Here is a 25,029-nt window from a genome sequence, read left to right on the forward strand (position 1 = left end):
AGAAAATGTAGACAGTCTACTCTATGAAAGATCTCTTCTCTACAAAAAGTTCAGTCTGCACACAGTCCAGTTTGAAAGTACATCAACCCTACACATTGTCTCTGTTTCCTTCTCCAGTGATGCTGCTTGAAGTGTTAAGTATTTCCAGTATTTTATATTCTACTTCAGATTTCAAGCATTTATTAAAGCATTTTTTTTGCTTTACAACTAGTCATAGAGTTATAACGTTATACTGCATAAAAACAGACCCTTTGGCCCATCTTGTTCATACCAACCAAAGTGCCTACCTACGATGGTCCCATTTGCCAGTGTTTGGCTCATGTCCCTCTGAATCTTTCCTACCTGTCCAAGTATCTTTTAAACATTCTAATGTACCCAGCTTTAGGCAACACATTATATAAATCACCCTCTGGCAGCTGCTTCCCTAATTCTACCATCTGCTGTGTGAAAAGGTTGCCCTCATTTTGCTTTTAAATGTCTACCCTCTCATCTTGAATCGATGGCGTCTAGTTTCAGACTTTCCAACCCGGGGAAAAAGACCATCCACCTTAACTGTACCTCTTCTGATTTTTATAAACCTCTACGAGGTCACTATGCATTTCTTTCTCTCCACTGTAAACAACCCCGACCCATCCAATCACTCCTTATAATTGAATCATAAGACCATAAGACCATAGGAGCAGAAGTAGGCCATTCAACCCATCAAGTCTGCTCTGCCATTCAATCATGAGCTGATCCAATTCTTCCAGTCATCCCCACTCCCCTGCCTTCTCCTCATACCCTTTGATGCCCTGACTAATCAAGAACCTATCTATATCTGCCTTAAATACACCCAGTGACTTGGCCTCCACAGCCACTTGTGGCAACAAATTCCATAGATTTACCATCCTCTGACTAAAGTGATTTCTCCACATCTCAGTTCTAAATGGATGTCCTTCAATCCTGAAGTTGTGCCCTCTTGTCCTAGAATCCCCTACCATGGGAAATAACTTTGCCATATCTAATCCGTTCAGCCCTTTTAACATTCCTTCAGTCCTGAAAACATCCTTTGGTAAGTCTGATCAGCTGGCTGTACTCTTACTCCCTGAGTATAGGCAGAGACTGAAGACCAGTAGTGCCAGTAGTACCAGTAGTGAGGACCAAGAAGATGTGGACAAGGGAAGCACAGGAGTGCTTACAGGACTGCTTTGAATGGGTGGACTGGACTGTATTCAGGGATTCATCTTCCAATCTGGATGGAGTATGCTGCAGTTGTTACCAACTTCATTAAAACCTGTGTGGATGAGTGTGTGCCTACAAATACTTGCTGTACATTCCCAAAGCAAATGCCATGGATGAACCAGGAGGTGTGTCATCTGCTGAAGGCTAGATCTATGGCATTCAAGTCTGGTGACCCAGGCCTGTACCAGAAAACCAGGTATGACTTGTGGAGGGCTATTTCAAGGGTGAGGAGATTATGTTGAATGAGGTTGGAGGCGACACCGGATGTACGACAACTCTGGCAGGGTTTGCAGGACATTACTTCCTAGAAAGTGAAACCCAATAGTTTGAATGGCAGCGATGCTTCACTACCAGATGAACTCAACGTCTTCTATGTGCGCTTTGAAAGGGAAAAAATAACTGCAGCTGTGAAGATTCCTGCTGCACCCAGTGACCCTGTGATCTCTGTCTCGGAGGCTGATGTTAGGCTGTCTTTAAAGAGGGTGAACCCTCGCAAGGTGGAAGGCCCTGACGGAGTACCTGGTAAGGCTCTGAAATCTTGTGCCAATCAACTGGCGGCAGTATTCAAGGACATTTTCAACCTCTCACTGTTATGGGTGGAAGTTCCCACTTGCTTCAAAAAGGCAACAATTATAACAGTGCCTAAGAAAAATAACGTGAGCTGCCTTAATGACTATCGCCCGGTAGCACTCACATTGACAGTGAGAGGTTGGTCATGACTAGACTGAACTCCTGCCTCAGCAGTGACCTGGACCCACTGCAATTTGCCTATTGCTACCATAGATCAACAGCAGACACAATCTCAATGGTTCCTCACATGACCTTAGACCACCTGGACAATACAAACACCTACGTCAGGATGTTGTTCATCGACTATAGCTCAGCATTTAACACCATCATTCCCACAATCCTGATTGATAAGTTACAGAACTTGGGTCTTTGTACCTCCCTCTGCAAATGGACACTCGACTTCCTAACCGGAAGACCAGAATCTGCATGGATTGGTGATAATATCTCCTCCTCACTGATGATCAACAGTGGTGCACCTCAGGGTGGGTGCTAAGCCCACTGCTCTATTCTCTCTATATACCCATGACTGTGTGGCTAGGCATAGCTCAAAAACTATCTATAAATTTGCTGATGATACAACCATTGTTGGTAGAATCTCAGATGGAGACAAGTGGGTGTACTGGAGTGAGATATGCCAACTAGTGGAGTGGTGTCACAGCAAAAACCTTGCACAATGTCAGTAAGACAAAAGAGCTGATTGTGGACTTCCGGAAGGGTAAGACAAAGGAACGCATACTAATCCTCACAGGGGGATCTCTGAGGACCTAACCTGGTCCCAACATATCAATGCAGCTATAAAGAAGACAACACAGTGACTATACTTCATTAGGAGTTTGAAGAGATTCGGTATGTCAACTAAAACACTCACTAACTTCTATAGATGTACCATGGAGAGCATTCTGACAGGCTGCATCAATGTCTGGTATGGAGGAGCTACTGCACAGGACTGAAAGAAGCTGCAGAGGGTCATACATTTAGTCAGCTCCATCTTGGGTACTGGCCTACAAAGTACCCAGGGGATCTTCAAGGAGCATTGTCTCAGAAAGGCAGCTTCCATTATTAAGGACTCTCAGGACCCAGGGCATGCCCTTTTCTCACTGTTATGTTCTATGGATACACTACTGAAGTTTAAGAGACTACTAGACAGGTATATGGAGGAATTTAAGGTAGGGGGTTATATGGGAGGCAGGATTTGAGGGTTGGCACAACATTGTGGGCCGAAGGGCCTGTAATGTGCTGTACTATTCTATGTTACCATCAGGTAGGAGGTACAGAAGTCTGAAGGCACATACTCAGCGATTCAGGAACAGCTTCTTCCCCTCTGCCATCTGATTCCTAAATGGACATCGAACTCGTGAACACTACCTCACTTTTAAAATATATATTATTTCTGTTTTTGCACGATTTTTAATCTATTCAACATACATATACTGTAATTTATTTATTTACTTTTAAATTCTTCTTCTATATCACATATTGCATTGAACTGTTGCTAAGTTAACAAATTTCACGTCACATGCCGGTGATAATAAACCTGATTCCGATTCTGATTCCGAATCTCTTCTGAATGTGAGCTTAATCACATCCTTCCTATTGTATGACAACCAGTTCTGCAGACAATCAGCAAAGTGTGGTTTCACCAAAATCGTGTACAGATGTACCATGTCATCCAACTCTTGTACTCAATTGGCAAGAGGTATCGGTAGTGAAAGACTTTCAAGTGATAGCAGTAAAATCCATTCAGTATGAGCAACCTCTTAAATTAAACACAAAAGAAAACCCTAGGAGTAGGAATAGGCCATTTGGCCCTTCAAACCTGTCCCATTATTCAATGTGATCATGGCTGAATTTCCCCAGGTCCCATCTCCTCTTCTGTGCCTATTATTTATGACATCCAATTCCAAGATCTTTCAAAAATATATCTGGTGTCTTTTGAAATTTCCTTACAATCCGCAATCCTCCTAGGGTTATCTGAAATAAACTGTTATAAGTGGCAGGGTTCAATTCCCGCTGCTCTCTGTGAGGAGTTTGCATGTTTTCCCCATGACCACGTAAGTTTCCTCCAGGTGCTCCCGTTTCCTGCTGGATTCCAAAGACAAACGGGTTGGCAAAGGTTGGTAAGTTGCGGGCATGCTATGCCGCTGCCAGAGCATGACAGCTCTTGCTGACTTTCCCCAACACTTGTTTGGATTGCGTTGGTCATTGACACAGAGAACGCATTTCACTGGACGCTTTGATGTTTCAATGTACGTGTGACAAATAAAGCTTACCTTTAATCTTTAATGAATCTAATAATTACATTCCTTTCCACGTTCACATTCTTGACATGCTTGAAGTCCCATAAGGCAATAATGCAGAGGACTTGATTAATTTAAACCAAAATCCTCTTTACTCATTCACTTTGATCTCAGCCTGTACCACAAGATAAGTGATGGTAATTCTACAGCCAGTTTCACAGCCCACCTGATTTTCCTTTCCTCCTATTTCCTTCATATGTTTCATTTAGGACTGGCCCTAATCTTACAAAATACAAGCAGGTTACTTGTGTGTGTTCTTTTACTGTGAGAATCTATTTGGACCTTGCTCTGATGTAATAAAACACTATTTGTTAATATAGGGATACTTGCCTGTTTTGGGTAAAGTCTCCACACATAGATAGGTCTTCAGAATGGACTCACTTATAGTAATACTTAGCCACTAAATCACCTGGTAAGCTGCTAACCTTCAGTTAATCTTCAATGATTAACTCAAGTTATTGGCGCATAATCAATTTTCATCTTCCAGCTAATATGATTTACAACAGTAAGGCCAAATCTCATTAATGTTCTTGTACTTTATAATTTCCAGGCTTTTGACAGGGACCAAGAGAATTCCCCAAACAGTGAAATTGCATACAAAATCATTGATGGAGATCTTACTGAACATTTTATAATTAATTGCTCCAATGGAGTAATATCTGTGGTCAAGCCACTGGACAGAGAATCGATGGACCCTTCTTTGAATGGAGTTATTAATCTGATTATCCAAGCCAAAGATGGTGGTAATCCAGCTCTCAGCTCCTCAGTGCAAGTTGCCATCACAGTTGAGGTATGATAATAAAACATTTGTCCTCAATTCTATATATTTTTAAAATTGCTTACAGAATCTAGCTGTCATTAACAATGACAGCAATTATAGAACGTTACTGATCGTCTTTGAACTGAGGATCTGATTGTTGTTGGGATGGTCTCCTCATATGCAGTCGAAACTAGGCAAGGCCAGTATATCATAAACGCAAAATGCTGGAAATCCAAAGCAACACATGCAGAATCCTGAATGAACTCAGCAGGCCAGGAGCATCAATAGAAATGAATAAACAGTTGACGTTTTATTCCTGAAGGATATTAGTGAAGCAAATTGGTTTTTACAATAATTTAGTAACTTCATGGCCAGCATTGCTAAGATGAGCTTTAATTCCATGTTTTATTTAATTATCTGAAATTAAATTCCCTAGTGCCAGGACAGAAATCAAATACATATCTCTGGAGCAGTCTGAAATATTATTCAAGTAATTTTACCATTATATGCTTCTCTAGTAATCATTTATACTAAATAAGTGGAATTTCATTGCCAATGTTCCTAAGTAGTCTATAGGTAGAGCAGAATCAGAATCTGGTTTAATATCACTGGATATGTCATTCAATCTGTTGTTTTGTGGCAGCAGTACAGTGCAATTCCCCAAAGAATTATAAATTAAAATAAGAAATACATTTTGCTCTCTTTTTGCAATACATATTTAATTTAATGTCTATCATACACACACATATATTTTTTAAATATATGATAGACATTAAATTAAATAAGTATTGCAAAAAGAGAGTAAAAAATAGTAAGGTAGAGTTCATTGGTTGGTTTGTTGTCCATTCAGAAATCTGATGGTAGAGAGGAAGAAGCTATTTCCACAACATGATTGTGTGTCTTCAGACTCCTGTATGTCCTCCCTGATGGTAGCAATGAGAAGAGGACACAATCGTGATATCCTACTACTCCTCTTTTTCTCTGTTAAAACTAGGCCATGACAAATGCCTTGAAATTTTCAGTCAATTAAGTCAAATAAGTTTCAAAGTTAAATAAATGGCTTTCTTTCAAGGTAAATTTGTATCTGTAAGGATCTTGAAAGTTCTTTTTTGTTTAATGACCTCCCAAAAGCTGTAGAGAAAGTGGAAAAAAATTATCTTTTGTCTCTAGAATTAAAGAAGTGCAGGAGCATTGGCTGCCTGTTGTATTCCCCTTCTTGTATTCCATTTGCTTCAGTGCAGGAGAGCAGCCAGTTGTAATCCCATTGGGGGAAGTGGAGGGACCATCACTTTCTGCTGCTAGTCCACCCTATGCCTCACAAGATAATGAGGTGACACCCAGGCCCCTCTCATACATGATCTCCCTGTCCATCTACTTCTACACTTTCCCTCCACCTCTCATTTGTCCATCATTGTCTATTCCACTGACTTTTAGCCTCTTTCGTGGGCTCCCTTTTTAAAGAAACTTGACGTACTTTAACTCTAAAACTGTGTCTCAAGAAAGGTTCTAGGTCCACATTTGTGCTTGTTTGAAATCATTTGGAAGAACAAATTCATGATTTCTGAACTTCTGGCCAAAAATATTGTTCAGAAGAGAGAATTGTGCTATTGCCTGCTGGAATATTATTCACGAGCGCAACCAGAGGCTGTGGCATGCTGGGAATGATCACCTAAACTGGTATATCCATAGTTGCTCTTTAGAAGATGATGTTGAATTGTCTTGAATCACTACAAACCTTCAGATGCAAGAATGTATGTGAGGAGTTCAATATACTTCCAAGTCAGCAAGGTGTGGTCTGGAGAGGAACCTACACTTAATGATAGACCTGAAGCGTGTGTTCTTCTGGGCATTGGAGATCATGGATTTATACTGTAATATCAGCATAGATTGAGCAGGCAATTGAAATGCATTTTGTATATGGTACATACCATGAGCCAGCAGTGGAGGGTATGAATGTTTAGCATGGTTTATGGGGTGCCAATACAGTTAGCTGTCTTGTCCAAGGGAAGACGGCTGCTCTCATCTAGACAGGTGGAGAGTTTTCCATCACAATCTTGACGTAGCCTGTAGGCAGCGAAAATGTTTCAACAAGGAGAGTAGGGGTGAGTTGGTAGCATAGTGGTTAGCATAATGTTTTACAGTACCAGCTGTAAGATCCCTGCCATTGTCTGTAAGTTTGTACATACACCCCAGAACCATGTGGGTTTCCCTTGGGTTCACCAGTTTCTTCCCACACTCCAAAGATGTGAAGTTAGGGTTAGTAAGTTATAGGCATGCTACGTTGGCACCGGAGGCATGGTGGCACTTCTGAACTGCCCCAGCACATCTTGTACTGCGTTGGTCATTGTTGCAAACAATGCATTTCACTATAAGTTTCGATGTACACGTGGCAAATAAAGCTAATCTTTCTCTTTTCTTTAAATCCTACACTTTTAAAAGGATTTGATAGTGTGCTGAGAAGAACTTTATTCATTGATCAAATCATATTGTAGATTATAAAGTATGGAGTTTTTGATATTGGTAATTTCACAGCAACAAAAACTAAAGTGCTGATTAGTCATAGTCCCAGAGAGTGGCAGGGAAGACTAAGGGGATGGAACTCTTCTCGCTTTGTCATAACTCAGTCCATATGCTTGGTATCAGTCTCAAGTTTCTTCTTAAAGTTGTTTTCAGAGCTCAGATCTTCTGTCTGGATATTCAATATCAAAAGACAAAAAACAATTACTTCAATTCAGTATTAGAAATGTGAAAGGTTAGAGTTTTCATCCCCATTGAAAACTTGCCACTAACTTAATCACATACCAAGACACTGTCTAAGGCTGATCTGAACTTCTCCCACCATTAACATCCCATTTGCTCCTAGGATGGGCTCCAACCTCATAATCCCTGTACCAACTGTCAATTCTACTAAATGCAGTCCACACCTTCCCTAACCCTGGCCACTATTCACTTCTGTCCTGTTGCCATCGTTCAGTAGAACGTTCAGTCCACGGGACTGAAAATACCATTTCAATTCCTGAAACATCTTAGAAATCTATTTAACATTTCTGATCAACTCACAGTTTAATCTCATTGATTATGTGACAGAAGATGTGTAATCATTGGATGATGCAGTAGATTAATAATTAGTTTCTAACCAGTGTATTTCGAACAAATGAATAAACTACCGTTAATATCGTATATTTCAGGATATGAACGATAATGGCCCGGTTTTTAACCAAAGCGCATATTTTGTCGCTATTCCTGAAGACCAGCAGGGTAAGAGCTGTTGATGAGATAAAGAGGTAATTAAATTCTAAGTAGTGTAAATTCATCTTCAGTTGCTTGCAATAAACATATATTTATTGTAGCAGCTGTGCCTTCTCTATAACGTAGATGAATCAAAGGAGCTGGGTTGGTGCTAAATATGTGAGGATGAACTGTGTTATGCTGATTTAAATTTACTAAAAATGAAAGGACAAACTACTCATCAGTCATATTTATTCCACAGACCCCCAGTGTTGTGAAATGAATTAGCTTTACTGTCTCAGTGTCAGGACAGAGATATTGACAACTTTTTTCCATTCAGCAAGTTGGATGGTAGAAATAATTATTCACACAAACCACAAATGTGGAATCACCACAATGTGAAGTGATATATGAGCCTGGAAGTTTTCTTTTCTCATTACAATCAGGGAAATCTGAAATCTGGGCACATTCCAATAGAGTGTTTTAAACATCATGGAATATTTGATGTAGATGTAAAGAAAAATTTGCATTTATATGTTGACTTTGGATAATGCAAAGCCCTTAAAGGTCAATAGAGAGTGGCCACCTCTGTAACGGTTTCTGCGTCGATTTCTAGATGAAAATCTTACACCTCAAATAGAGATCAATTTAAATTAAACACTGAGAATTTTGCATATCTTAGGTTTTAAGATATTGGCATGGTTTACCAATAGAATGACAATTTTGACCGAAATAAATCAACTTAATATTTTGTTTTAGATTGCTGTATTTTTGAGGTACACGTTTCGGACAGTGATGTAACCGATTCAAACCGGCTGGTGACCTACAGAATTGAAGATGGGGCAAGGGGCCAGTTTATTATCAGCACTGGGAAAGGAGCCCTACCGCATTCGGCTTGCATCCGTTTATCTCCAGAGAGCTGGCTTGATTATGATGGTGGTCCGCGGAAATATAGACTAACTGTGGCAGCCACTGATTTCGGGTATGATCCAAATACAAGCTACACAACCATCAATGTGGATATCTTAGATGCAAATGATGAGGCTCCTGTTCTCATTAGAAGTTCACTCTATGACGTGTTTACAAGTGAAAATGGAATAATCAATACAACCATCAGAACAATCCGGGCTTTTGATCCAGACACTGACGCAGAATTGCATATCTTTATCAGAGGAGCTGAATGTCTTGATGGGTCAGGGGAAAGGATGAACAGTTCACTCTGTAAAAACTGGTTCCGACTGGCGGAGCAATCTGGAGCTTTGATCTACAGTGGTCCTGTTGACCGGGAAAGAGTTGAAGCTGTTTTGCTCAGAGTACAAGTTGTGGACTACAACACTGTGCATTCTTCAAACATGAGCGAGGAAGGTCAGCTCTATTTGATCAGTGGTCTAGAAACTACTTGGGCTCTGCTTCTATAAGCATAGAAATTTATCAACGCAACACGCTGGGCACAATTCACATAAGTTTTGTTTGCGCTAAATTAATCAGGCCTGGTTTTTGAGTAACTGTAGCAGGTCCCTGAAACAGAAGTTGAATATCTGTATGGGCCTTAAAACTAACTTTACCACTACCAGGATCACTCATTGATCTGAGTGGTCACACACAGGAAATTGTTTCCTCCACTGCATTGCACTTCTGAAAACCATAGCCATATCCATGACAACCACCTTCTCCTTACCCACTTACCTCAATTAAGCCCTGCAGAATTACGGGGGTGGACAGGGCAGATCCCACCGGCAACCCACTGACAAAAAAGTTGACTTCTAGTCCATTTAACATGGATTTTTATTCAACTTGTGGTCAACCTGTTCCAAACAAAACCAATTGATTTCTAATATGTCGAAGGTTGACTGACGGGTTAAAACTTCCATGCCAATACAGTGTCAAAAACACCCTGGAAGTCAGATGCAGACACATCTCACCTCTCTCTGGTGAGTCAAAGGAGGGTCAGGTACATTTCAGGCCTCTCCGGCCTCTCAGCTTTACACCTTTACACCAGTTTACCTGGTGAAGCCCCAATCATTTGAATGGTCTCGCTGGCATTCACTTAAAAGGCAATTTTAGGTAATATATTCATTTACATTTTTATGTATGTTTCAACTAATTATAGCAATTTTTAAATACTTATCATTTCAAATTTAATTTTTAACAACCATCTTTAAATAACGTAATGTTTTGCAATTGTTTTATGCAAGATATTTGGAAACAGTGAAAAGGTGTTCTGATGGCACACAACTTTAGAGGACCAAAGGGAACATCAAGCCAATGGGCAAGGCCTTACGCTTTATTTCTATCTTGGGGCCCCATCACTGCACAAAGACCACTGTTCCTGGTGCAAGGAGGCAACTGCATTGTTGACCATGGGTAATGATGGGAAGTGACTTTTAAGCAAGAGTGGGTTTGACCAAGGTAACACCTATTAATCCCTGGCTTTTGATTCTGATCAATTGCCTTGCATAGTTCAATTTCCTGACCAAAATCTCCTGGAAGTCAAGGTCCTAGGGTTTATTTTATTGGTATGGGCCTTTAACTCCCACATAATTTCCTGGCTGGGTTTTACAGTGATCTATTACTGGAGGGAGGGCAATCAATCCATCTTTGCCGAGCTTCTACTTCCCAAACATCTTTAAGAGTTTGCCAATATGAATGACATTAATCATTACTTTGTATTTTTAGGGCACATTAAAATTATCATTACTGATGAAAATGACAATGCACCTGTATTTTCTAAAACAGAAACTAAAAAAGGTGAGTGAAGATTATCAACATCAAGAGAAAGTTGTATAATGATATTTTAGAATAATTAGACTAGTCTGAAATTTGCTCTGCAATTGAGGATATAATAACAGCTGCAACAGTCGCACGTTTATTTACTTACTTAAGACCATCACCCCTACAGGCGCATAGGCCACCAACAGCAGCTCGCCAGAGTCCTCGTTTCTAGGCCAATCCTCCAAGTTGTTTTCAAAGATCCTTCCCTTGCCAGGGATGAGATCTTTGGAGGTTCTTTTGGCATTTCTATAGCTCTGGGTTTTTAAAGATGGGGTGGGGTTGCTAACCATATGCTCTACCCTCTTCCTTTCACAGTCGGGCTTGGGACAGCCCATGATGAGGTTCAGTCCCACGTTTATTGTAGTAAACCGTTAGTTTACTTTTCAATGAATGGCACTGAATTTACAGCATAGGAACAGGCCTTTTGGTCTAAGTGGTTAATGCTTCGGCAATAATTACACTCCACCAAATGCTGTGCTCCCATTTTACTTTACCATAGCATCAAGTTAATTAATTGTGTACAAAGAGTGTAACATGCACAGAGGTAAATAGCAGCCAACCTCACATAAACCTGGGCCTTGGCTTCCAGAAGAGAATTGTCAGGATTCAACATAGTGTCTGGACCTTCATTCTTGTTAAATGTTCTGATTATTGAAGGTATCATAGCACAGCTTAATAGTAATGCTACATCACCCAGTCACCTCAGAACAAGGATGTGCCTTACTACAATAAACGTGGGACTGAACCTCATCATGGGCTGTCCCAAGCCCGACTGTGAAAGGAAGAAGGGCCAGGCAGCTAATATGGTGGTGTTGTCATATGGAGAAGCTTTACAGTGCTAGTGCAAGGAATGAGAACTTCCCCAGACCTACTGGCAAAGAGGCAGCCAGTTCTACACCAGCCACCAGAAGAGCATGTGGATAGGAATGCAAGACTTGAGTTTAAAACCACAATAGCTTTTACTATTCTTCAAGTCACCTGAGGGCCGATTTACAGCAAAACACTTAATTAAGGTCAGTTTTGTTAATTGAAAAGGCTGGATGAAATACATGTTGAGTACTTTGGTACAATGTACACAATGCCCAAAGACTGGAAGGCTATTTATTACAGAGAAAATTCATAAATCAAGGACACACACCCCAAAGAATCAATGGTGTTTTTGTGACAAGATGTATGTTTAACATCTGTAAATCACAGAACACCTGCAGGTGCAAGCAAAAGAAATCACAGCACCAATCACACAAACTAAATACCTTCAAGTATTCAGAGCTTCCAAAAAAATATAAAAGACAACTTCCTTCTAAAGAAAATACTTTGCCCTCATTCAGCATGGCCTTTGGATTAGTTCCTAAAGGCAAACAGCAAAAATAAACCTCATACTTAACCTGTCTATGCTCATCGCCAAAAGATACCATTTCCCCACATTCAACCTGTCTATTCCCCTCACAATTATAAAAAAGTACTTTATCGTTGAAGGTGTTGACTATTCATCAATGGACTAGGTTAGGCAAATCACCTTCTTTTTCATCCCCGCACCTATTTGGCACATCGGGCGGCAACCTTGTTATTTCTTTAGTGTTTTATCTGCTTTATGAGGCTGTGTTGCTAGCTTGACACTCAACTACAGTTAGACCTCATGCAAGGAGCTGGCTGGATTCGAACCCATGACCTCTTGTTCCAAAGTTTGAGTTCGGATGCCGCTGCTCCACCAGCACAGTGCCAACTCACTGCACAGCTCTTAATTAATTAAAGCTTGCACTTTATTGTCTCTGCACAAACAACAACATAATGATGTTGACCCCAGGCCAACAACATAAGATATGAATTCTACTGTTTCCTTTGTATCAATACTCACTTAGACCATTTCTCCAATTATAAAACCAAAATAGAATATCTTCTCTTGGCCACTCGATCAATCCTTTCTTCTCCCAATCCCTGGCATGGGGGTAACTCCTGGCAAAATTGAGTCAACTGAGTTCTTGCCTCTTTGCATTTGAAGCTCTAAACTCTTACAGTCTTCCCCATCAGTTCAAATTTTGCACTTCATTCTTGTTGACTCTTGGTCACCTGACTGACCTGTAACAGATTCCCATTGGATACAGTCCAAGGGCTACACAACTTCATGCCTTAGGTGACTTCTTTTGTTCTACCTGACTCTGGTTCAAGCCAGTTAAACCAGGTCACTCAGACACTAGGCTGAGAAAATAAGATTACTTCTGCAAACCTGGCATTATACACAATATATAGCTTATCTCAGAATGAACTCAGGTTTAGCAGATCAAAAGCTGAAATTTCTGATGTCCACGTTCAATTGCTCCGATTAAGTTATCCTAGAGCAAGAATCAGTTTATCAAACAGCTCACAAAATGGAGGTTACAGAGCAGCTTCACAAAATGGCAGCATTCATTCCCTCACGCACATGGCAAGAATAAAGACACTTCGTTTATCTACTTCCACTGTCTTTGACCCATCCGAGTTCAATGTTTTCTTCCATATTTTAATGATATTATGATCATTGTGATTGCACTAAAAGATTACCGGCAAAGATTTCTTTTACCTGAAATTTATTTAATGAATATAACATAAATAGGCTAAATGCTCATTAGATATTTCTTGGCATCTGGGAAGCATTCATGAGAAGAATCAGAAAGGAATCCAAGAGCAGGATGTACAGGAGATCCTGAAAGCGATACAGTCTGGCTCTTAGCTCCTGGTAGGGTCACCCATGGTGGTAAGGTCAAAGGGGAGCTTTCTGACAAAGAGCAATCCAAACAGGACCTCAGTGATGGAGCTGGTGGCAGATGATAACACATCACAATGGAAGTGAAGGTGGAGGAAGTCCCCTGTCATTTTGCACTTCATGACCCCAATCTGTCAAGGACAATGTGGTGACTACCCATGCATCAGCCTACCCACCTTAAACAAATTCATGTACAGATATCCTCCATTAAGAGAATCCACCCTAACATCCTGGTTATGTGAGTCCTGGATCAGCTTCTACAGTCAAGTGAGGACCCACCAAAAGACAACGACTTTGGAGAACATCATACTCGACTCGAGTGATCTCACTACTACTAATACTACACAATGAGAGTTTGTACCAAAACTACAGATCCTCTCCCCAAGACAAATCTCTCAATTAAATGGCCTTTCACCAATCAAGCTATTATTACCATGATGATGTCTTCCTTATCGTACCAGGTATATCGAGCTGTATCAGTTTCCGCCACAGCTAGATTTAGGCATAGAACTGGTAAAGTCGAGATAGCTTTAAATGATCCTAACCTGGGGGTTTACGTCAGCTCTCACTCACAGAACTGATTGAAACTCAGGACAAATTGCTTACCTGATCAGTAGTGTATGAAATTAGAGGTCCCATGGTATGTGTGAAACAGGTCGCATTGGTACGCCCATGTGATGGTGATAGGTGCAGGGAGAGGGTGGCAGGCATGATGCAGGTATAGAAAGAGGTGGTAGGATATCTTTGGAGCAGAGGTGAGATCTAAGTGGGTTATAGATGCTGGCATAGACATTTGGCAGGGTGGCAAGTTTCTATAGTTTCTTTGCAATTCTATGTCAATCTCCTCACACTCATATCCCCTCACTAGACAATATGCCCTTGTTCCTTTTGTGAGGCTCCCAGAATTCTGTGGTACATTGCCACCCACAGCCAGACAACCGGCTTCTTCGTTCTGCCTCCTGTTTCAACACCAGAATTACTTTGCATCCATCATGGCTCAAATTAAAACAAAATTGCATGCAGCCAGCTTCAGTCTTCCTGGCTACCAGAGTAAAGAAAATCATTAAATCTTTCTACAAAGATGATTAATTGTGGTCAGGGCCACCCTTGGGCCCAATAATGTGCCATGACTGGTATGTACTCAGATTTTGGGAAATACTTGTGGAACCTATATAACAAATTTGCAAATGGTGGGGAACAGATTTAATAGTTTGGCTAATCATAAGGGACCCTTAAGAATGCAGCCATATTATTCAGATTTATTTGAACAGGCTTGTGTGTCTCCAGCAGTTCCAACAAAGAAACTTGCTATTATTTAGATGTGTTGAAATGTTGTTGAAGTTTTTTTTTAGCACTTTTAAGAAAATTGGTGTTATGAAGTAAGACAAGGAGTCGGTTGCTTGAACTCTTCATTTGAAATATCTATTAGATTTTGACAGATCTACCAATTCCAATTAAGCCTTGATATCCTTGGAAGAATTCAATCAATCCCAATATTGAAAATTTTAATTTGGCAAATATCTACACCCTCCAAACAAAGAATTCTAGGCCTTTTATGCAAAAATCATGCAGGAATATTTTTATCTGGACTAGGTCATTTACTTTGGAGTGAAAAGGCAACTGTCATGATATTGACCCAGACATTCTGTAAGTGATTGACCTTAGTATGGCTGACATGCTCCCAGTAACAGTCCCACAACAAATTATGTCGTAGCTTCCCCATTACCAGTTTCCTTCAGTGCTGGAAAAGAGTAGTCTTTTTCAGGGGCGTGGGGTGGGGGCTAACCTGTTAACATTTGCTGTTCACTAGAAAAAAAATTGGTACAGGGTTCAGAAATGAGACAGGAGCCATCCCATTTTGACATCACTGGCATTGCCTTAGCCCCACACATCCCTCCACCCCTTCTATCCTAACTTGTACTTTTCCCTGACAAAAGATTACAGACCTGAAACTTCGACTGTTCCCCTTTCTACAGATGCTGCCTGACCTGCTGAGTTTTTCAAACATTTTCTTTTTTCAGTTAAGTGTGATATTGATATCTTGCATATAACCTCACTCGGTCAAGATTATGGAATCTACATAATAGTGCTCCCCTGATTGTTCTCAGATTTATTACACCAAGCAATTCCTGTTTCAGTGCTGATTCCTGATCAGCCTTAGCTCTGAGTGGTCCCAAGACACGCACAGTTTTGGATTTGATTAGGGTGGACACATACAAGAAGATGGCTACCCAGGTGAATGTGAGATCACTGTAAAAAGCTCTTTCACCTGTATTTCCATCTCCATGGCAATCTTTCAGACGCAGGCATGGGAAGAGCTGGGCTGAATTTTTTTCCAGCTATCAGTGCGGCAGTGATCCCAAAGTAAATCCGCTTTTACCAGTTAAGTCTTAACCGCTGGGCAGGTTCCAGCACCCAACCATTAGCAAAACTCTGCACAGAATAAGAAGCATAATGAGTTTGCAGTCACTGCCATTAAGCCACTTCAACTCATTCTATCGCTGACATTTCCTTTATTCTGCACATCCCTCACCCAACTTCTCTTCTATTGGAAACTAATACACATTTTTAACTCTTTGCCAATTCTAGTAAAGGATTGCAAGTAGGAAACATGGACTGTATCTCTTGCCACAGATGCTGCCTGACATGCTGAGCTTTTCAGCAACTTCTGTGATTGTTGAATATTTAGATATTGTACTTAAATACACCTTAGCGAGATTTAGATATAAAGATGAAAAAGGAGTGCTTTGTGTACTTTGGCAGATGAATGGGATGTCTTGTGAACAAGGACACTGACAAGGTGGAAGACTGGCCAAGAGAGTATTATGAAATCAAATGCAGAGATGATAAAACCCTTTAATTTCCATGCCATGTCGTAAATGTTTAAGAGCCAATAAATTACTTGTGACATGAGTTGTGAAATGTTCATGATGGCATGAACATTTATTTCTCTAACTTCCAGTAATTGCTCCACCCAACCCTCTTCTCTCTTTTTCAATTCCCTTTTCTAGTTACCCTCTCACCCCTTCACTTCTCCTCACCTGCCCATCACTTTCCTCTGGTGCCCTTCCTTCTTCTCTTTCTTCCATGGTCCACTATCAACTCCTATCAAATTCCTTCTTCTTCAGCCCATCCATCATCTCCCAGCTTCTTACTTCAACCCCCTCCCCCACCCCTCACCTGGTTTCACTTAAATAATAGTACCATTGAGAACATCTACCATAAATGCTGCCTGGGCAGGGCAAAAAGCATTATCAAGGATGCATCTCACCCTAACCATGGACTTTTTATGCTCCTCCCTTCCAGTAGGCACTACAGGAGCCTCTGCTCCCGCACCAGCAGGCTCAGGAAGAGCTTCTTCCCTGAGGCTGTGACCCTGCTGAACCTCACATCACTGCACTAAGCAGTATTGCGCCCATATTGTACTGTCTCAGTACTTTTATATTTGTGTGCTGTAGCACTTACTCTTTATTCGCAGTTATTTTGTAAATAACACTATTCTTTGCATTTCTGGTGAGATGCTAACTGCATTTCATTGGCTTTGTATCTGTACTCGGCACAATGACAATAAAGTTGAATCTAATCTAGTCTAATATATAACATTACTTAAATCCATGAGTCAACACAAGACATGCAATTCACCAGCACCCTAGGAGAGGTATTCCATTCAACCCACTGACTTCCTTAGGTTACTACATAGGCCCTAAATGCAACTGACAGTCTTTTGTTTTTTGTCTGGCTGTCTAGTCCTGCAAAGACCCAGTATAATATAACCCAAATGGAATAGGACCTCCTCACTGATGTGTAAAATATATGCTTTCCTCTTGCTGTATCATCTGCACCCATTCCATGTCCCAGTCTATACTTCCCACCTGTTAAAAATAGCTTCTATAGAAGGAATTGTGAATAAGGAATTGGATTTTGGAATAAACTTCATAATCATTTATCAGAATCATGTGAAGATTGCCCTAGGAATTGATCTATTGCGTACCAAGACATAATATAATAATACATAATATCTCACCGACAAACCACGAGACTAATATGGGTAACATACGAAGTGTTATTTAGTAGGCACACTATTGCTTTGCAGGATCCTGGGATATTGAGGGGAAGGGTAAAAAAAAAGAGACTTCTCCCTCTTGTGGTTGACCTGTTTCTTTGTCATTGTGAAGCCTGTTAATCTGATTGAACATCCCATTGAATTGGAAACAGACAGTGGCATGCCGTGGCAATAGTTTGCAGGATCAGGTGAAGTGCTCCTAAGAATGTCTCCTTCTAGGCTGCTTCCGTTTGCGCTGGACAGTTTTTGGTTTTTGCTATCGTTGCATTTTACTGCAACGTTTTTATATTAATATTTTACAGAATTAGAATCAGAATCAGGTTTGCTTGTTCCTGTTCAGTGAGCTAAATTGGATCTGCTTTGTGATCTCTCAGCTTTGCATTGGTTTTGCTTTTGCCAGAGATTTTCTCCAGGTCATTGCACCCTTTGTAATCCACTTCTGAATTAAAAGGAAGCTCACACATTCAATGTCCTTTTCCACTTTTGTTACTCCACACAGACCCTTTCGAGTGTTCCGGGCAACGCCACTGCTCCCATGAGAGCATCTTATTATTTGGCTAAATGTTTGCGTTATTTATTCAGAGCAGACTGGCAAAGTCTGTTATTCTTTGATAGTCTTTGGAACCCATTTTGTGCTTTTTATTATTAGCAGCATCTGTAGTTAGTGTTATCTGAGTGTTGTCCGCATATTTTGGCATATATTATAAATATGCCATATGGTTTGTTAAAATTAAGGAATTAGGGAAAATAGAAGTTAGATTGTCATTGGGAAAGATTGTAAGAAGCAGGACGAAGCCCACTGAGTCTGTTATCCCATTCGGTTTGAGCATTACGTACATATAAAATTAAATCTGAACCAAATCCAACCTGAGTCCATACCTGATCTGACCATCACCATAAATATAGTTACTGATCCACCAGCAGGTGAAACACCAAATACATTGACGTAAAGCTCTTAAATTTCTGAAAGTTACTCTTTCCAAACAAAGCCTCCAAACCCAATTTCAAGCATCTGCAGTTTTATGGTAGTGACTTCCGGGGTCTCAAGTCCTCAACCCCGCCATCCCTTGTTAACAGAATCACAGAAAGTTTATGCTTGGAAGGAGACCATTCAGCCCATGAGTCTATCACAGCTCCATCTAAGAATAAACCACCTTGGGCCACTTGACCTTGCAAATTCTTTCCCTTCAGATAATTAAGCAATTCTAATTTGGAATATTAGAAATGATTCTGCTCCGACCTTACCTTGCATATGCTGTCAGTGTTCTCTCTAAAATAATGTTCTGTATGCTAGTTGTGGCTCTTTTGCCTGTTTGTTTTTCATTCTTATTTCATTCGTTCTTGAGCTATATCCATATTTTTTGATTCCCTTGCAGTCCAAAAATCTATTGCAGCCCTGAATGTATTCTGTGATGGAATACCCTTGGACTTTAAGGGAGATTATTCCAACAATTTACAAGTAAAGGAATTTAATCGCCTGCTTCTTAGGTGGCCTCTAATATTCAGACAATCCACTGTGTTTCCAGTTGCTGTACTTGGAGGAAACAGCCTTTGCATTTATTCTATCAATTCTCCGAATCTAATGTTTCCAGTAAATCATTTCACATTCTTCTAAGCTTCAGTGGGGAAAGTCAATCTTATTAAATTCTTATAGAATAACTCCCTTGTTCCTGGAACCAATATAGGAACTACTCTGAACTAGTCGCAAGGTAAATATATCCTTCTTTGCACAAAGAAATACACTAGAATCTCTTATTAGGGAATGATAACAGAGTACTTGGAAAACATAATTTGCTTGGTCCTGATGAAGGGTCTTGACCTGAAACATCGACTATTTATTCCCCTCCATTGGTGCTGCCTGACCTGCCGCACTCCTCCAGAATTTTTTGGCTGTTGCTCTGGTTTTCCACCATCTGCACAGTTTCAGAATTTGCTTGGACAGTTTTGAATTACATTTATGAAAGGGTGTTTGCCAAATCCAATAGTCTTTTCAAATTAAATATTAAACTCTATTAAAGAGGACCACTGGATGTAGCAGAAGAGGATATTAGGGAATTATTTGATAATCTATACATAAGATGTTATTATACAAATAGTTTCTTCACTGTGGAGGACACTAGCAGTATGGTGGAAGTTCCAGATGTCAGAGGGCATGAAGTGTGTGAAGTTACCATAACTAGAGAGAATGTTCTTGGGAAAGCAAGCATGCAGGTACAGCAGGCAGTGAAGAAAGCTAATGGCATGCTGGCCTTTATAACAAGAGGAATTGAGTATAGGAGTAAGGAGGTCTTTCTGCAGCTGTACAGGGCCCTGGTGAGACCCCACCTGGAGTATTGTGTGCAGTTTTGGTCTCCAAATTTGAGGAAGGACATTCTTGCTATTGAGGGAGTGCAGCGTAGGTTCACAAGGTTAATTCCTGGAATGGCGGGACTGTCATATGTTGAAAGATTGGAGCGACTGGGCTTGTATACACTGGAATTTAGAAGGATGAGAGGGGATCTGATTGAAACATATAAAATTATTAAGGGATTGGACACGCTGGAGGCAGGAAGCATGTTCCCGCTGATGAGTGAGTCCAGAACTAGAGGCCATAGTTTAAGAATAAAGGGTAGGCCATTTAGAACTGAGATGCGGAAAAACTTTTTCACCCAGAGAGTGGTGGATATGTGGAATGCTCTGCCCCAGAAGGCAGTGGAGGCCAAGCCTCTGGATGCATTCAAGAGAGAGTTAGATAGAGCTCTTATAGATAGCGGGGTCAAGGGATATGGGGAGAGGGCAGGAACGGGGTACTGATTGTGTATGATTAGCCATGATCACAGTGAATGGCGGTGCTGGCTAGAAGGGCCGAAGGGCCTACTCCTGCACCTACTGTCTATTGTCTATTGAAACTGAAAGGTCTGAATGTAGGTAAGTCACTTGGACCAGATGGTGTACACCCCAGAGTTCTGAAAGAGGTGGCTGAAGAGATTGTGCAGACATTGGTAATAATCTTTCAGGAATCACTAGATTTTGGAATGGTTCTGGAAGCCTGGAAAATTGCAAATGTCTCTCCACTCTTCAAGAAGGGGGAGAGGCAGAAGGAAGGAAACTATAGACCAGTTAGTCTGACCTCAGTAGTTGGGATGATGTTGGAGTCAATTTTTATGGATGAGGTCTCAGGGTACTTGGAGGCACATGATGAAATAGGCCATAGTCAGCATGGTTTCCTCAAAGGAAACTCTTGCCTGACAAATCTGTTGGAATTCTTTGAAAAACTAACAAGCAGGATAGACAAAGGAGAATTGTTTGATGTTGTATACTTGGATTTTCAGAAGGCCTGTGACAAAGTGCCACACACATGGGGCTGCTTAACAAGCTGTGAGCCCATAGTATTACAGGAAAGACTCTAGCATAGATAAAGCATGACTGATTGGCAGGAGGCAAAGAGTGGGAACAAAGGGAGCCTCTTCTGGTTGGCTACCAGTGACTAGTGGTTCTACAGGGGTCTGTGTTGGGACTGATTATTTTTACGTTTTCTGTCAATGATTTGGTTGATGGAATTGATGGCTTTGTTGCAAATTTTGCAGACAATATGAAGATAGGTGGAGGGATGGGTAGTTTTGAGGAAGTAGAGAGGCTACAGAAGAACTTTAGACAGATTAGGAAATTTTGCAAGGAAGTGGCAGATGGAATATAGTGTTGGGAAGTGTACGGTCATGCACTTTGGTAGAAGAAATGAAAGGGTAGACTATTTTCTAAATGGAGAGAAAATACAAAAAACTGAGGTGCAAAGGCACTTGGGAGTTCTTGTGCAGGATTCCCTAAAGGTTAATTTGCATGTTGAGTCTGTGGTGAGAAAGGCAAATCCGATGTTAGCATTCACTTCAAAAGAACTAAAATATAAAAGCAAGGATGTAATGCTGACACTTTATAAAGCACTGGTGAGGTCTCATTTGGAGGATTGAGAGCAATTTTGGGCCCCTTATCTTAGAAAGGATGTGCTGAAACTGGAGAGGATTCAAAGGAAGTTCACAAAAATGATTCCAGGATTGAGTGGCTTGTCATATAAAGAGCATTTGATGGTTCTGGGATGACCTCACTGAATCCTATCGAATGGTGAAAGGCCTTGAAAGAATGAATGTGGAGAAGATGTTTTCTTTGATGGCAGAGTCTAAGACCAGAGGATACAGCCTCAGACTAGAGGGGTTTCCTTTTAGGATGGAGACGAGGAGGGATTTCTTTAGCCAAAGTGTGGTGAATCTGTGGAATTCTTTGCCACAGGCAGCTGTGGAGGCCAAGTCTTTATGTGCATTTAATATGGATATTGATAGGTTCTTGATTGGTCAAGGCATAAAGACATACAGCGGGTGGGGGAAGGCAGTAGATTGGGGCTGAGAAGAAAAATTGATCAGCCATGATGAAATGGTGCAGCAGACTTGATGGGCCAAATGGCCTAATTCTCCTGTATCTTATGGTTTTAAGGTCTTAAACGTAAAAATCTTGGGATTGAAAATAAAATGTTTTCACAGGACAAGGATTTATTAATGAAGAGATTAAAAATAAATGGGTAATTTTCAGGTTGGTTGTATGCAATCACTGAGGTCAGGCAGGGATTAGAATTTTGGCTTCAGCTACTCACAATCGATATCAGGAAAAGCTTGCAAATGGAATATCCATAGAACCATAGAACATTACAGCACAGAAACAGGCCTTTTGGCCCTTCTTGGCTGTGCCGAACCATTTTTCTGCCTAGTCCCACTGACCTGCACCTGGGCCATATCCCTCCATACACCTCTCATCTATGTACCTGTCCAAGGTTTTCTTAAATGTTAAAAGTGAGCCCACATTTACCACTTCATCTGGCAGCTCATTCCACACTCCCAGCACTCTCTGTGTGAAGAAGTCCCCCCCGCCAAGTTCCCTTTAAACTTTTCCCCCTTCACCCTTAACCCATGTCCTCTGTTTTTTTTCTCCCCTAGTCTCAGTGGAAAAAGCCTGCTTGCATTCACTCTATCTATACCCATCGTAATTTTATACACCTCTATCAAATCTCCCCTCATTCTTCTACGCTCCAGGGAATAAAGTCCTAACCTATTCAACCTTTCTCTGTAACTCAGTTTCTCAAGTCCTGGCAACATCCTTTTCTGCACTCTTTCAACCTTATTAATATCCTTCCTGTAATTCGGTGACCAAAACTACACAAAGTTCTCCAAATTCAGTCTCACCAATGTCTTATACAACCTCACCATAACATTCCAACTCTTATACTCAATACCTTGACTTATAAAGGCCAATGTACCAAAAGCTCTTTTTACTACCCTATCTACCTGTGACACCACTTTTAGGGAATTTTGTATCTGTATTCCCAGATCCCTCTGTTCTACTGCACTCCTCAGTGCCCTCCCATATCTGTTGACAAAATAACAATAGGCGCGAAAGTAAATGTCGGAACCTATGAAGACATACAGATCAACTAAGTAAGCATGAATGTGGCTGTTGGAATATTTTGTGGAGAATGGTCCAAAGGACATCCTTTGAAAATTGAGAGCAAATGATAAGTAGATATCTAGGGGGACCTTTGTCTCTTTGATCACAAATCACAAAAAGTTATCACAGTTACAGTAAGCGATTAAAAGCAAACGATAATGTAATTATTTCTTCTCAGATCACGAGGGTAAAAAGCCTGATGAGTAATCTAAAAGGTGTGACCTAGGTTATTCTGCTGTGTATATCCATTATCTGCCTAACACTGCAAACTTCAGTAAAGGTTATAACTCAAGGCATTGCACATAACCGAGCCACTTTTGCACACTCCAAGCACTGAGGAACATAATCTGTTCCAATGATTCAAGATTCAAGTACATTTACTATCAAAGAATATATAAATTATACAACCTTGAGATTTGCTTGCTCACAAGTAGTCACAAAGTAAGAAACCTCAAATAACCCAATTAAAGAGAAAAAATAAAAGACCAACACCTGATGTGCAAGGGAAAGAAATAAAAATACAAGTCATGCAAACAATTGAAGTGAACAACCGCATTCTGAATCAAAATTGATTCCTCAGATCAGAACCCCGGAGTAGGCCCAAAGTCTCGCTTATCGGCACGGAGCACAGCAGCTGGGGCAGTCCACGGAGATGACTATCGTGGAGAACGAGTGAAGTCAGCTCTTGTCCTGACCGACACCCTGTCTTTTCAGTCTGTTTGGGCTGGCGTTTACATTGACTAAACAACGGAACAGAGAAAGGCTCCAGCTCCCTGGAGAGAGGACTGAAGATCACAGAGAGTGAGCTCTCCCCTTAATCTGGGCTGGCGTTTAAATAGTCTAAACAGCGTAAGGTACCTCACACTAGGACCTGGGCAATACTGCTGCAAAGGGCTTGGGGCCTAAACCATGCCACTCAGTGACTCGGTCCGGGCCCAGATTTTGTTGCCCAGTGACATGCTTCATCACCTGGCCCAAAGCCGCTCTCAGGCCCTTCAAATCAGCTCAGATCCCAGAGTGATCAACCTTGCACCCAGGCCAGTTGCAACAAAATTGAATCTCCTCTGCCCAGGCTCCGATTTCTCCTTATGGCACCCAGAGTGATTCAACCTCACTCCCAGACCAGCTGTACGGGCATCGGAACTCCATCTGCCATAATGCATCACCCGAACTCGCTTGGTAACACTCTCCCCTTCATTGTTTCCGGCAATAATTTAACACAATTACTTCATTTTTAGTGATGTTTTTAGTCAGATTTCTTAGCATTTTGACTACCATAAACCTGTCGCACACATTCAGTAGCACCTTCTTAACTGGAATGATTAGCATCTTGTGAGTGGAAGAGAACCTTATTCCATGAAAGGATGCGGGAGAAGGGAATGATTGAGGATTGCAAATAATTGGGACAACTGGAGGGGCAAGAGTTAAGACAGTTATTTAGTTTATGGCAGTAGAGGGACTGGGATCTGTGCCGATGTGGGGTGAGTTCATTGGGTAAATGAAGGCTGATATTGTGGAGGAGTTAGGGTTTGGAAAGGATATAAGTGTTGGGACTTAAGTAAGTGCAGTCCCAGACAGACTTGCGTTATGTTTACCCGATTACCCCATTGCCCAAAAAAAATGATGCTCAGAACAGCAGAGAGGTATATTGTATAGGGCTTGAGCTGATTGACTGCATTTGACATGGAGATCATATAAAAAGCATAAATGTGAATGACAATGGGAAGTGCCTAGCAAATATTCAGATTACCCACAGTCAGTGCAATGCACAAGTGGTCAATGTTATTTTCTGCTCTGGCAAAAGAAAATCAATCATTTAATAAAAAAGCACAACTCTGCACATTCAAGTTCCCAGCCCAAGTGTTTTTGCTGCAGGTACATAGAATTTTACTGAAAGCCGCCACATTTGTCA

General features: G+C 40.9%; 1 protein-coding gene across 13 annotated transcripts in view; it reads left to right on the forward strand.

Moving 5' to 3' along the window:
* Window positions 1-25,029, forward strand: part of LOC140728956 (cadherin-related family member 2-like) — a 134,600-nt gene that overhangs the window by 67,980 nt on the left and 41,591 nt on the right. For all 13 annotated transcript variants that reach the window (XR_012099222.1, XR_012099221.1, XM_073048095.1 and 10 more), the window contains 4 exons: window positions 4,639-4,878; window positions 8,037-8,106; window positions 8,836-9,441; window positions 10,753-10,824. Coding sequence is in view for 11 of the 13 variants with exons in the window: in XM_073048095.1 (XP_072904196.1) it covers window positions 4,639-4,878; window positions 8,037-8,106; window positions 8,836-9,441; window positions 10,753-10,824 (988 nt within the window). In the remaining 2 variants the exon portion in view is untranslated. The remainder of the gene's footprint in view (window positions 1-4,638; window positions 4,879-8,036; window positions 8,107-8,835; window positions 9,442-10,752; window positions 10,825-25,029) is intronic.

Source organism: Hemitrygon akajei, chromosome 6 (genome assembly GCF_048418815.1).
Source record: "Hemitrygon akajei chromosome 6, sHemAka1.3, whole genome shotgun sequence".
In the NCBI taxonomy this organism is placed as follows: domain Eukaryota; kingdom Metazoa; phylum Chordata; class Chondrichthyes; order Myliobatiformes; family Dasyatidae; genus Hemitrygon; species Hemitrygon akajei.